Raw genomic sequence first — 15,213 nt, forward strand, 5'->3', positions numbered from 1 at the left:
TACTATATGTGCTGTATTTCCCCCCTCTGGTAGCTGCTAAGGAGAAAGGCAGGTAGCTTATCATCGCGAGGGCTAAAAATTCCCAACATTTGGGGCCGTCTGCAATGGGAAATAAAGCAATAGAGGTCCTTTTCGCTGCCAAGTGAGTTAGCAATTCTACTGCCACCCCCCGCTCTGCAAGGGGCCAGGAACAGAACAAACCCCAGTCTTTTCACACAAGGAAAACAGGCATGATGATTTCTAGAGGGGAAGACTTATCAATTCCATTTTCATTAGCTATCATCATATGCCATCTCCAATCTGTGCTCACTCAATTCTCTATGCCATGCTACCAGTCAGAGCTGATTTGTCAGGTTTGGCACTGATTCATCTGATAGATCTCATGGATTCTGACAGCTGGTGAGCAAGACAGAGCAGAGAGAAGAGCAGCTGCTCTCACAGAACACGGGATCCTTCTCCCTGGGCAGTGGTCTGCCTCCTTCCCAAGAGAAACTAGGTCATGAAACCGAAATGATTTTCCCCTCTAACCTGGGGAACTAAGGCACATTGTCTCTTTGCACACTGGTTCCACTCTAACGATGCAGTCTACCCACACCTCCCTCTCTCTTGAGCGCAAATATTTCTCCCTGTACTACTTGGTTCAAAGACACAACAGTGCAGTGAAAACAGCCCCATTAAGTTAAGTGCCTTTCCTAGCTCAGCATATGAAGACCCTTGTGATGCTGTGTTGCTAAGCAACGTGCACTTCACTCTCATTAAGATGAGTTATTTTCATGTTCAGAGATGCAAGCTTGCCTGGGAGGTGTCATAATACAAATAATACTGATACAGAAGGAGGAGATATAATGGGACAGGACTGAGTCATTCCTTGGAAAGACAGCATGATGCCCAATTAGACACTAGAAACTGCTGTAAGGCACCCAATTAAGAGAGGTCTGCTCAGCCCCAAATTTTCTTGCCATAAGAGGCTGAATCCCATGGGGGCCCTCTTTTGCAGATGTCTTTCATGTACATATTGCAAACAAAGGCTAGAGGGAATTTTCCTCTAACTCGTAGATATTTGAATGTGTATTTTTTGTAGAGCTGCCCCGAAGTGACAATTCTATAAATTTGATGAGAATCTGCACTGGTTTATAATAAATAATGCAAACATCCAAAAATCTGGACTTTGTTGAAAAGTGCATAGCAAGTGTAGGGCAAAACCCTTCCAAGCACATCTTATAAATGACCACTTAGTTGTGCCTCACTTTGTGGAAGAGGCAAAAATAAGGGGGAGGGTCTAAATATAAACCTGACTTCTGCTGTCCTGATATAATCAAGCAGTGTGATGGTAAGAAGGATATATTGTTGATGAGTGCAGGAGGAACAGATGGGCCATACACATCACTAGAGTAAATCCAGTAAAAATCAGTGGAGTCAAGCCAGGTGTGAATTTAACCTCATTGAGTCTGTATTGTATTACATCTCTCTACAAACGGAATGGCTAAAGCGGAATAGCTGAAGGCACATGGAGTTGTTCCTTGCCTTTGAAGGAACTCTAACCTCCACGAAGCCCAGTTTTAGAAGGAGAAAATTACACACAAACACACCAAGCACATATACAGCTAAGACAAAGAGCCATCTGGATGATATCCAAAGATAGAAACACATTGCTGGGAAGAATGGCTGGTGTTTGCATTACTCTGAAGATACTTCTCTTCCTTGTTCTCTCGTTGGTTAGGAAACATCCCCAGGCCAAATTCTGCTCATATTTCTGCTGGCGTAGTTCCTGAGCAACTCCACTACTATCAACAGAACTACTGCAGGGCAGTTGAGGGCAGAACACATCGACCAGAGCTGTAAGCTGGACTTGTAAAGGAGGTACGAATCAAGAGAGAGATCTGAGGGATAAGGAGCAGTCTGCCTGTTACCCGTGGGGCATGGGGCAGTCTGATCCTCAGGGGCACTTTGTTCTGTTCCATTGCACTCTGCTCAGAAGCACCTGAAGTCTTTACTACAAAGTTATTGAGAGTGTTGAGAGACAAAGTAAGGGACAGGGTGGAAAAAAAAAAATCCAGAAATTGTCCCCTGGATCAGTATCCTTTTTCCTTTCACTGCCAGGCAAAGGCCAGAAGGGAAATGTACAGAAATGGCTCCGGGAGCTGAAAGGCAAAAATCATGGCAAGTGCAGTTGTGAAACTTCCAGCACACTAGAGTGAGCTTAAACTACGGGCTGAAACAATGGATTCCTAGGCACATCTTCTTGCTGTAGCCCATACAGGGAACTTTCTTACCGCAGCCATTGAAAAGAGAGGACAAATTTCTGGAAAAAGAGTTACAAGAACATTTGTTGAAACCTGATTCCAGGTCAAAGCTAGCTTAGAAACTGTCTGAGATCATCTTGCCAATGGTGCTGAAACATGATGGTAGTGCATGGCCACAGCTGGATACACACAGATGTGTGACAACGAATCTCCTTAACTGGCAGACCTGCCCTTAATGTGTCCCTGTATCTGTTCTATTTGATGACAAAAAGATTTTGATTCTGTTAGTTCTGGGAAATAAGTCGAAGAGTCCTGGCTGACGGACACAGCTCGTGCCAAGCACATCAACTGTGCTGTCAGTAAGTCTGACTCTTACAAGGGACGCAGCGCATCTGTGGGCTGTCTGACTCCACATAGAACTAGGAAATATAAGCCTTCCAACCTTGTAAGCCTGGGAATGTCTGGGAAGTGCTGATGGAGAAGGAATGTGTTCCCCATTCTGCAACATTCAAAGCTAACTTTCTTGATTCAAATCTTAACCCTTGACAAAGCAGGGTAAGAGAGTGCACACGCATGTTTTCTCTTGTCCCCTCTTCTTCCATTTCCTGCGTGAGGTTTTAATGCATGATATTAATAAACTACCTTTTACCAAATTCCTCCCATCATTGCAACGTACACAGAGTAGGCAAGTCTGCTCTAAATGAGTTTGGACTGATTTATTAAGTCTGCACCTCATTGTCTCTGTAATATGAAAAAATGCTTGACACAGAAAAGGCTTCCTAGGATTGGGATCTGAATGGCTTTGGCTACAACTGCATATGCAATCACAACTAGCAACAGCAGTGACATGTTGGATCACACATTGGTAAAATAAATCAGACGTCTTCCAAAATAAGAACTCAGATCTCTGCCATCATCTGCCTCCCTTTCCTTCATCAACTTCCAGTAAATCACACCAATCTTGTCTCGCTGTCCCCTCCCTTCTCAGTCCTGTCACTCTGAGTTTACACACGAGGCTGCCTGGGAACTGATATTCTTTTAGAAATGACATCACAATGGTTTCCATGGGAGCACACTGAATGCTGCTGAAGCAACAATGAAGTAACACATTCCAAGAGACACATCCATAGGGATGTGAAAAAGGACATTAATGTGGACACTTTCAAAGCAGCAAGTGGAAAGCAAAAACCCAGCCCAGACAGAAAGAGACCCACAAAAGAAGAAAAGAGAAAAGAAAAAAGAACACGCCCCCTTTGAAGGTTGCCTCATGACCCGCTCAGTTAAGAACTCCCTTGTCCACCTCCACACAGCACGTACAGAGACTGCTTGCATGGCAGAGGCCAGCCAAGCTCTTCCAATCGCTCCTGCGAAGCCAGCATTTCATGCAGAGAAAATGGCAGATGAAATTAAATAAACCTCCAGCTTCAGTGAACGCTCTTAATATGAAGAGCAAAGATGCCCCTCATCAGCCTGGAATCCTTGGGCAGGGGGGAACCTTCTGAGTAAGGAGCCCTGCCTAAGAACATGCCCACAAAAGTAGGAAGCTCTTGTTTACACGTTCTTTCCTATCCCAAAGGGCAAAGCACCTGGCTGAGAACAGATGGAACCTTTCTTTAAAATTCTTTAAAATACAATCACTATGGAAATGGTCCTCCCTGAAAAGTCATAGCATTACTCTCAGTGTATCGATTCAATGTGAAAATAACAATACTGTCCTTTTCTGTACAATGTTTTGATTTCTACTGATAGAAAACACTATCAAAACTAGGCAATCATGACCAGCGAATCATTTCAGTCCAGGTGTTTTTAGATACTCAGAGAAACATATCTTACTACTAAACCTCCATGTTATTTTATTCTCAATCAATACCATTTAGGATAAGCGACAACACACGCGATACATGCTTTCCCTCACAGAAGACAAAGGCTTTATCCAAAAGTGCCCTCTCTACTTAAGTAACCAACGATGCTCAGTATTGAACAATAACACTATGTACACTCTAACAATGTTATGTATACATCCATGCACTGAGAAGAACTTCTCCTGGAGGTGAGTTAAAAATTTTATGTGACCAGTTTGGCTATTCAATTCTAAAAAGAACATAATTCAGGGGAATATTCACATTCCCTAAAGATGCTCACACACCCCCTCTTCCACACAAACACTGGTGCATGCACATTCTGTTCTCTTCTGGTGCCTGAATATATTTCAAGCTTTTCTCTATCCGGCTATTTTTACCTCCGTGTATATACTGCGTACAACCCAAGACCCTCAGAGGCAGATGGAATTTGGAGGAGCGCTCCCCCACCTACATTCCCGGTCTGCGCAGACAGCTTTCATTCATTCTGGCCAAACCCCATTTACAGACCTTTTGTTTCTTGAATTTCCTAATGCCAAACAATCTCCCTGCTCTGCAGCTTGCCTGCAGATGATGCACAGAAATCTGTGCCCTGCCCCAGAGCTTTTCCACCCCAGGAACAGAACCAAACACATTTGCTCTCCTGCAGTAATAAAGCTGTACTTGCTTTTGGGTCATATCAGCAAGCAAGGTCCTACAGGCACAATCCCTGCTCCCCCAGGGAAAAGTGCCCTCTAAACTTTTTCCCCAAGTCAAACCAACCCTGCAGGAGTCTCCTTACCAGGAGGTATTCAAGCCTGCCGAAAATCTTCATGATGCCAGCTGCAAGGGAGGTTTTGCTGCTCTTGCCTGGAGAGCAGGGAGCAGCTCCGTGCGTCCTCTCTCTGCTCGCTCTCTAGAGTAGCATCTCTGCTAAGCACCGTGGGCTGGCAAGGAAGGAGGGATTTCTTTTTCAGCCCCTTCTCCTTTACCCCTCCTCCTCCTTTTTGGGAAGCTGTAAGCTCTGCCGTTGGCTCCCGTCAAAGGGCACAAGGCGAAGGAAGTCTACCGGCCTCTGGGGACCTCCTGCTTACCCCCTCCTCCTGCCCCTATTCACAGTCAATCAGCTTAGAGCAAGGGCTAATTATCATACAGCTGCCATGGGGGCACAGAGGGGAGTGGGAGAAGCCAGGCCACACAGAGCAAAGTTGACGGGAAGATGCTCACCGCATGCCTCCCTGACCTTGACAGAGCCAGGCTCATCCGCCTTCCGCAGGGTCTGCTGCCTCCAGCTTCCCGGAGCAGAGCCACCCTTTGCCGGTACTTCCGCCCTGCTCCACTGCAGCCGCGGGACTCAGGGTGCTGAAGCGCCATATGGCCCCTAGTTTGTAACCTACCAGCTGGACTAACTGAGGTGGAGAGCTCTGCCTGGGCACCCCAGCCTCCCCTCCCCTGCAAACGGGCAACAGAAGCCCGATTGCTTCTCCCACTGCTCCGGACTGGGGAATAGGCATGAGGCTGCAAAGGAGCTTTTATATAGCCCCGTATTCTTCCACTTTCAGAGGCTGGCCTGGCAGTTTTGGGGCAGGGGAAGGATTCGGGGAGGTCTGGATCTGCTAAGGAGGACTGGTTTAAACGTTACCGCTTCTCTCCTCATACCCCATCGGAAAAAATTCTTAGGCCTGTGTGTTCCAGCGCTAAGTCATCCAAAATTTTTCTCCTAAGTGGCCCAACCTGCACCAGGCCCTGCATGTCTTTGTCCATCCGTCTGAAGCAACTGAGCCCACATAAAAATGTACAAACTCATTACATGTGTGGTTTAAGACAGTTCAACACACAAGAGAAATGTGGGAAGCTACAAGACTATCGCCTCAGCCTCTGCAGAAATGCATTCCACACTGCAGTCCTTGCACACATGCATCCCCCAAACAGGAGAAAGGCACCCCCAGCCTTCACGCTGAAGCTCTCCTCTCTCTCTGCACAACAGGAGGGTAACTCAAATATTCAGTGTAGCCCATAAAAATTGAGACTCTTCCTTTCCTCTTGCTGATTTTATTTTTGTAGAAGTGAGCATTATTTTCCTATGAAGTGTGAAGCTGCAAATGGAGCTCTGTAAGGTTCCGGAGCTGGCAAAGCAGAGCGGGCAGCGGTTAAAGTGACAGCTGGAAATGATAGCTGCCCTAGGAATCCGCCCCAAAGGTGGCAGATGTTCAGTGAGGGAAGATGGGGAGAGGGTGGCATAGGAAAAAGGCACCACTATCAAAGAAAATAGTCAAGGTTTGGGCTGAGTTTTTCTCTCCTACCAACTTTATTTTAATTAAAACTATAATGAAACAAAATGCCACAAAATGCCTTATGAACTTGGCTCTTAGAAGGCTGCCCTCCATGTCTTACAAAGCTGCCCAAAAGACAATTAAATTCCCTGTCTTCAGATTCTGCACAGCTCCCCCACCCCAAGAACACTTCAAAATCTATTATTTAAACTTGATTCCCCCTCCTTCTGTCATGCCCTAGCAGGCTGTTTGGGAAGAGACTGTGTTGAGGAAAAAAGGAGACTTCTGCCATTCCTCTCTAATTAAGCACAACTAAATCTCCAAATTTTTCAAGAGACCAGAGGGTATTCTGGGCTCAGCATGAAGACATATATTCAAATACACGCTGCACTCCCTTTGGAGACGGTGAGATGCTCACCAGATGCAGAGTGTGCTCCATTGCAAAGGGAGGAGCAACACTGGCTCAGAGTAGCTGAAAAGCAGTCTCATAACATTTCCAGGCAGGAAGCTTTAAATCCTAAATTGCAGTAGGGATGTTCAGCCCTTCTACAAGCTTATGCACAGAGAGCCACAGCTCTATGCATATGTATCCTGATGGAGAGTAATTGCTCGTTCTCCCTCTTGGAACCTGACCTCCGCTTCACTCCCTGCTTGTCCAGTCAGCAAAGCTACGTAAAGAGATTTAACTGAAATGCACTGCGCTAGAGAGATTTTCCATGTTCCCTCGAATGAAGTCATCACTCCAGCAGAGTCCCAGGAGAACTGAGAGTTCACAAATGGATTTACCCCTCCCTCAGAACACTTAACCAAAGGGAGCATGTGCACAGGCCATTCACAGGGAATGTCTGTCATTAGCTTTCAAATCTGGTTACGCTTCCATTTCATGGGTTATGACATTTTTGAGAGGGAGCATTAGAAAGAAAACAACGGCCACTTAGATTCCTCCTGGTGAGAAGTACTGATCCACACAAGTGCCTGCCAGATAGGGACTCCTTAGCCATTCCTACTCGGGGCTTGGTTCACGAACAGCTATTTCTCAGGGCTCTCTGAAATCCCCTCTTACTGTGCCCCACAGAGCATGAGAGTGCGCGCATGTGTGTGTGTTGAAAGCCCACCAACGCCCTCTGTTACGAGCCCGTGCAGCCAATTCACCTCCCACCAGACCTGTGGTCCTCAGAGCATCCCAGGCACCAACCATGCATTAAGTGCCAGCCACGTACTGCTGCCACTGCGATACTGAACTCCGAGTCAAGCCTGACCACCATACAGAGCAGAGGGAGCTGAAATCTTATTCTAGCACAGGACTGAGAACAACTTTGAGGATTAAAATCAAACTCACTTGAAACTGGGCTTTAAAATTACATCTCCGCTGTTCAGGTTACAGTACTAATGCTATGGCAAGGTTTTTGTTTTGCTTTCAGAGGCAGGGCTTAGTAAATATCCAGAGCAGCAAAGTGCTAATTCTGAGCAAGGCAGATGCCAGAAGAAAGAAATACATGTGGGTACTCACCTGCAGGAGGGTCTGCAGGGCAGGTCAGCAATCCGTGAAGAGAAGGAAAAGAAAAAAAATAATTAGTTGCTATGTCTCTACAAGCCTCGGATTTGGAATCATTCCCAGATGAATGGTCTAGAAAATCAGAGCCCACGTTAACCCAAGATGCCTCCCTGCTGAAGGCTCAGACTTGTTTGATAATAAATCCTATTATCTTGCCAGTTCATGGTGGTTACTCCCAATTACAGCAGGGGAGAGCACACACATAGTGGGTTACCATAGCTCAGCTGAAAACAACAGCTTGCTCAGCCCTGGCAGCTCTATTGCTTGGGTCCCCACGGACCTTTCCAAAGTTATGCTGCCCAAGGCTGTAGCCATGTCATGTCACAGGAGCTAAGCAAGAATCATCTGAACTGAAGTTTGAAGCAGACTTGCATAAAAGAAGTTCACTGCAGCACGCTCCTCTCTCAATAGCTGTACAGAGTCCTGCTCTCTCTCCCCCACGACCCAGTAACATCCCTTCAGTACAGTGTGAGTTCACCATGAAAGACAAAAAGGCCCTGCAACAAGTCCTGTCTATGGGTTCCAAAGGAGCACATCCACTCATTTGTCTGCTGGGTGATTTAACAGGGACCCTGGCCATCTGCTTGGGCTGGGCACTCTGGCATGCTGCCATAGTGCTGCCTCACCATGGGGAAAGGCAGTGAGAGGCAGGAGAAGTGTCAGAAGGGCCATGCTACTACTGCAGTAGCTGGAGATCATAGGGCTTGCCAGACAAAAGCTAGCTTGCTCAGCCAGAGGAAGGATGCGAGACTGGAGGAGAAAAGAAAAGAATGGAAAGGGTGGGAGAGAAGTGCTCTAACCTCTCCCCAAAAGCAGCTCTGCTATGCAGTCAAGATGTTTTCACAGGTGATTACAAACAACTACATCCACTCCTCTATCTCAGCGCCATTTACAGAACATGAACCTTTAAATCTTCCCACATCCTCAGTAGCAAAGAAGGAGACAAAGCATAGAAGGAAGGCTTGCTCAGAGGCAGAGCAGGTCAGCGGCAGAGCTGGGAAAACCACCCAGGTGACCTGACCCATGGGGTCCTCCCTGTGCCCCTCTCGGATGTGTCAGTAGCTGAACGCCCTGCATTTGATCAGGCCTACCTACTAGCTAGACCTGCCAGCATCCACAAGGTATTACTCTCATCTCAACAATTTCTGCTGCTACTGCTCCAGGCTGCGAAGGACTAACCCAGCAGGGCCCCTCACCAGAGAGCAGCTGCCACTCTGTGATCCAGACAACCACACTGATGGAGAGAAGTGCTGCGGGCACCAAGCTGCAGCCCAGGACTCACCCTCTGCTGTATCAGCGCATGTTTGTGCTCCATCTCCCTCTTCTCCACTGCAGAATCAATCACCAGCTGGTCCAGCTAAAGGCAGGGAGGAGAACACCAGGTGTAAAAGTCAGGAAGGAGGTTTATGAGCCACTGTGCATCCCTGCTTCCCTGCTCTGGGATTACACCAGCCCTACCTAACATCAGAAGTCCCCAACAAGAGGGGAGAAGAGCTGTGTTTGGGTGTGCACTGAAAGTAACTATAGCTCTGGGCTGCCACCCCATAGAGCAGCATGGCTTATCGAACATCCAACAAGCATGATGCTCTGACCACTCCCTGATTACCAGGTGTGGTAGCTGAGTAGGGAAGAGGATGTTCTTTCAGGGTGAAGGGGTACAAACAGGCAGGTTGAGTCAGCCGTATTCCCTGTCCCCTCACCTCTGTGGCTAGTTTCTTCATGTAGGGATCCAGTTCATGGAGAAGACTGTAGCCCTGCTGGAAAAAGGTGTACTGGGCATGCATGAAGGACAGCATCTGGGGAGGGAAACGGCAAGGTCAGAACAGGTTCTGGGACAAAGTGAGTGTGAAAAGTCCTTATCCCTTATTACCCAAAAACAAGTCTCTTCAAGGTCTAACCCTTTCCCTTCCCAAAGCAATCTATCCATTAGATGCCTCTCTCTCTTCTCCTTTCTTCCTCTCACAAATCCTTCCACACTGTCAGGCAACCCCTGTTGTGAGCACAAAGCAGTAAAAGCAGCGTCCTTCACCCCTGAAAGTCCCCTCCAGTTCTGGCCCGTGGAGTATCTTGCTGGTCCTTCATTCTTCCCTCTTGTTAGCATACCTGCAGCCCCCAGAGCAGTCCCAGACAGTATCTCCAGGGCAGACCGAGGAGTCAGTATGTCGACCCATGCAACCTGAAATGGAGAGGGCTGCCTTTCATTGAGTCACTGAGAGCAGCCACAGAAAACACAGAGAGCCCTTACCGCATCCAGTATTTCAAACTTCTTCTTGGCCTGCAGGACGTTGATCTGTGAAAGAATCAAGATAAGATTCTCAGCATCAGCAGCATTAAGCAGTTTGGCATGGACATCTAAGTGTGAAGAACTTGCTGCAATACCCCTAGCAGAAAACCACAAACTATTCAAGGACAGTGCCAGAAAGTTAGTTTCTGAAAAGACAGCTCTGGCGAGTTCCAGGTGGAATAAAAAGGGGAACAGCATAGATGCATTTTCCGACCTGGGCTACAACCGATTAGGGTTACTGCTAGGTATATACCTGTACACAGGCTGACAACAAACAGTGACCCCAGAGCGCAATCTGGTATCACATGAAGGAGCTATTTCATCTGTCAGGTCACTGCTTCCATTTCTCTTAGCAGGCTGGGAGGTACCAGTGTAGTGTTATGGGCTTTTTCAGTAATCAGGGTGAAGCCAGCCAGGAAATCATGGTACCTGGGGTGGGGGGCTGTGTTCTCAGTGTGCACACCCTTTGCACACCCATTTTTCTTGAAGAAAAGTGCATGGCTGACTGCCCCTGAGACTGTCACATTCCTTCCACACCGAAGCAGCAGCAGCTCAGCATTTCCCGTACCAGCTCTGACATGCTTGCACTCGTGGGGTGAAGGAGGAGGCCTTCCAGCACATTCAGGCTTACACCTCTTCCCTGGCCAGGGAAGAACTGCAGTACCTCTTGCAACAGGAAGATAGCATTGCTTTGGAAATGCACCCCGCTAGTGCAAAAGAACCAGCTGGGAGCATTTACTGTGAGGCTAGGAGAGCCTGGCCATTCCTTGAGTCCTCCTGCAAGAGTGGTTGTAGCAGCTCATCCTTCACACCTCACAGTTCACTGCCTGCATCTGTGATCAGGGAAGTCCCACCTAAAACCCCTACCACAAAACCTTGGGCACAATGCAGCAAGGTGCTATGCCCTGAGTTTTTCCTCTCTCTCCAGTATTGTCCTATACCACTGGGAAAATGAGTGCTAAACCCTACTCCATGCAATTGCACAGTTACAGCATCTTTTGGAGCAAACAGCAATCCTTACCCCGAAAGGAAGAACAGGAAGACTGGAATAACGCAGGACTACGAGGTATGTAGGAAGAACAAGAAAGGTAGTATCTGTTTCTAATGTTCATGACTCTACCAGTGAGACTACAACCATCAGCATCTCTTGGAAATGAAAACTATTGCAAACCTCCTTTAACTGGGGACAAAGGCAAACTCCGTGAGACCTAGTACACTTCTCTGATACTGGGTCAAGGATCTGGAAGTGAAAAATATCCCTGAGATTTAAAAATAATAAAAAAAATAAATTTAATAGGCTGAGAACTGACCCAGGAGAATATAATTTCAAAAGAAATGAATAGCACAGTTATGTAACAGCTTGCCCACAGACCCCAGGAGCTACACTGGGAAGTCTTACAAGTGCTGCAATTAGCACTGAAGAAGCTGTCAAAACGTAGCAGAAAGTTTCAATGGGGCTTCAGCTGTCAGTGTCATGAATAACACGTTACCATGACAGACAATCGGTTCCAGTGTGTTAATAACTCATTTATAAATGCAGCATCAGTTTGCTTAGAAGCACTATGCTTGCAGTAACTGAACGTAAAACTATCTAAAAGTTACCGAAGGGCAGCTTGCAGGCGCCCGTCCCAGTTCTGCTCGGAACAGTATCCGTGAGGCACGACAGGATCACCTCCTTACTCCGTACTAGGCAACCTGGTCATCAGCTCCAGCAACACAGGAGGGGAGACAAAGTAATTGAGGTATATCCCCAGCCACCTAGATCCCTCCCTTCCACACCCAGTGCACTAGGTAAAGAAAAAAAGACTGGAACTAGTAGCCCTGCTTTATACCAGCAGACAGTTTCACTCCACAGCAGTAACTCCTGGCCATTTATAGCCATGAAACAGCCACTATAATAATGGAAACGTGCTACATCACAGTGAAAAGTCTTGCCCTGAACTGTGCTTTACTGGGTCCTGGTCCTTTTGGCTCTCTTCAAGGTGTGCAAGTAATCCTTAAAGTTTTGCCATGCCAGTTTCAGGCCTGTTGACAAAGTCAAAGACGATGAAGATGAGTTCTGCAAGATGGGAAAGGTTCAACAGATCCACAAAACAGGGTCTGTCTCTCAGGAGGCTGGAGAAAAAACAGAGGATGCTGGTTGGAAGATTTTCTGCACCTAGCATTTGCGGGAGGGCCAAATGGGACTTTTCCTCCAGAGCTGATTCCACCACGGCAAATTCTGGGACTTGATTTTTCTGTGAGCCAAGTTGTCCCTTTTCCCAAGTATCTGAGTTGGGATTTGTGGTGGGAGAGCTTAACTTACTGCAATGAGGATATAGTTTTAATTCATCATGAGGGGGTGCCCTTCAGTTGTGTGGACATTCAGGGTCAGGAAAAGATCTCCTTTCAGATATAGAAGAATAGAACGATAACCCTCCTCACAATACCCTTGATTAAATACCAAAGGATGCCTGGACAAGTTCATGTCGATGCATTTCAAAAGTGATGGATTTAGACTGGTACCTTGCAGTGGACCAACAGGGAAACCTCCCTGGTATTGGATCAGCACACTAAAGAACTCCTCCTCTTCGTCAGTGGGAGAAATGGAGGGAGCTTACTATAGTGTGACCTTGCCAGCAACTACAGTTGCATTTGTGTCTAAAATCCTAGATGCAAAAAATTGCAATCCTAATAGGAGGACCAATGATATGCACGATTTATACTTTAAGGGCAAAGCATTGCCTTTCTATCCACAGCTGCCAGAGCACGTGATGTCGGAGACTGCCTCATGATCAGACAGAACTTAGTTCAGTGCTGCGGGAGTGGCAGCTAGTGGAGACACACATGGATCAATATTAACACTGAATTTGTCTGCTTAATATACCCGCTGCCTGAAAGGACAGACTGTCCAATTGCCTGGGCAAAGCAAGACTGACTTCCAAGTTAGATGAAGTTGTTCAGCACCTGGTCCCGTTGACTGTGAATCACTTTGGGTCCTTATTCCAGTGCTGCGTAACTCTGAAAACTTTTTTGCCTTATATTCAACTGGAATTTCCACTGTGGCAACATAGGTAGGTATGCACCATGCATATACATATATGTACGCACATGCACCCATCCAGATGCATGTTTGCACATGCACACACATCCATCTGGAGTTTCAGGCATGAACACAAGTACACACACATGGATGTTTACATGTGTACACAGATTGAGACATTTGCCCTTAAGGACATGTTCTACATGTAGGAGCAGACAATGTTGTGCTCGGTCCCTCACTTTCAGTAGTTTCATAACACTGTTTTAAGATTTATAAAGATCAAAGCAGCTAAGGATTTGGGAAAGAGCCTCCCCTGTCTTACACCACTCATACTGACATCCTGTGACTATTTCAAGCAGATATGATCAGCTGCAGAACTCACAGCCCCACCAGTGAAGGTCCTCTCATCCCAGCACAGCCTACTCTTTCCTATAGACAGGCTGGATCATGCCAAAAGGCAGCTCAAAGAGCCCTGGCACCTCCCGCAGTACAGGGCTTTGCTAAACCACACACGGGTTCATAGTGGTACAACTACACCAGTGCCCGGAACTAGAGCAAACCTCAGTGGCTTCATGCTCCATCACACACCAGTCCTAAGGACTCCCTGCCTCAGGGGACAGAGGGCAAAATGTCCAATAGATTAGTAATCCAGTACCCTTTTGAACACAGTTTAAGACCCTACTTGCCCTCTCTCATCCCTCAACCTCTTCATTCCCTACAGTAGATTATTTAGCAATTTGCCTGTGATGTCTTGTTCTGTACTGGGAAATCCAGTCAGAACTGGGGGCACAGACACCAACCTGCAACACATAGTCTAGGGCCAGATGCCGGAAACACTTTCTGGTTATGGTCAAGGTGCCCGTTGCCTCCTCTACTTCATGGGGTTTGTGTCGAGGTGCCTGGGCATTCTTCACCAGTGAAATCTCCATGTCCTCTCGCACCTTGTCAAACTGCTTCTTGGTTTCCTTGAACTTCCGGACGTCACTGGAACCCAAAGAAGATGAAATGGTGAGAATCATCGTTACAAAGCAGCCGGAACATTGCTGATACCAGCAAGGCAGGGAGAGGTGCAACCCGGTACTCTATGATCACTCAGAGGTCCTGCTCCCAATGCCACTGGGATCCTCACCCACCCCATCAAGCTCCACCATGTCCAGCTGGACTGACTCCAGATTAACTCTAGACAGTCTTTCTTTAGAGACAGATGGCAAGGAAAGGTATCAGACCTTACATACAGCCTTCAAAGCCTTAAGGGAATTCTCCAAGGACAGCATCCAGAAAGCCAGGCTAGATGGCAGCTAGCCCTAAAGATAGTCCACAACTACCCTCAGAGTAAGTGGTGAACAGAACATTTCAGAACCTACCTGTGAAAACACAGGCTTCATATTTCACTTCGTGAAAAGAGTAAAACCAGCTACTCTTCAAATTCAGAACAGGGCATTCAATTAGGGCAGCCAGGCTGTTCATGTGCATCTCTAGCTGATTCTATCTTGTCTAACTGTAAAATCCAGACATTTGACTATTCTTTTCCCCTTTTATAATAGGCACATTTATTAACATTTGCATTTGGAAATACACAATATGAACTTTCAAAGTTTTATTTATGCCTGGAGACCTCACATGGGATCAGGGGTCTGCTTTGCAGGGGCAGGCTATAAAGGCATAGCAACAGGCAGGTTTTTTTGAGTTTGTTTGGTTGCTTTTTTAATGAAACAGCAGGTACTGTTCAGGTAGGACTTGATTTGAGTTGCATGACCACAAAGAAGCGAGGACAGCAATTCCTGAAGATCAGTTCTTACAAGTGGCCCTGGTTCCTCAGGACTTGAAAACAGCAATGCTGATCTACAGCAGCTGTAACACAAACACTTATTTTCTGTCCAGGGAAGCTCCATTTACCTTAATTACAAATTTTTGTAACTTAAAGTAGTTAAAAACTGTTAGTAACTAAGCAGCATCCACTTATTCTTTGCCCTAGGGAAGGTGAAGAGCCTCAGTTGA

At 46.7% G+C, this 15,213-nt stretch overlaps 1 protein-coding gene across 1 annotated transcript in view; it reads right to left on the bottom strand.

The window, feature by feature from the left end:
• ACAP3 (ArfGAP with coiled-coil, ankyrin repeat and PH domains 3) overlaps positions 1-15,213 on the bottom strand; it is a 93,359-nt gene that overhangs the window by 13,418 nt on the left and 64,728 nt on the right. The window contains exons 6-10 of the mRNA XM_059829863.1: positions 14,016-14,199; positions 10,155-10,199; positions 9,610-9,705; positions 9,192-9,266; positions 7,865-7,876 (exon numbers count right to left, since the gene is read on the bottom strand). Of these exons, the coding sequence (XP_059685846.1) occupies positions 7,865-7,876; positions 9,192-9,266; positions 9,610-9,705; positions 10,155-10,199; positions 14,016-14,199 (412 nt within the window). The remainder of the gene's footprint in view (positions 1-7,864; positions 7,877-9,191; positions 9,267-9,609; positions 9,706-10,154; positions 10,200-14,015; positions 14,200-15,213) is intronic.

This window comes from Gavia stellata, chromosome 27, assembly GCF_030936135.1.
Source record: "Gavia stellata isolate bGavSte3 chromosome 27, bGavSte3.hap2, whole genome shotgun sequence".
Lineage (NCBI taxonomy): Eukaryota > Metazoa > Chordata > Aves > Gaviiformes > Gaviidae > Gavia > Gavia stellata.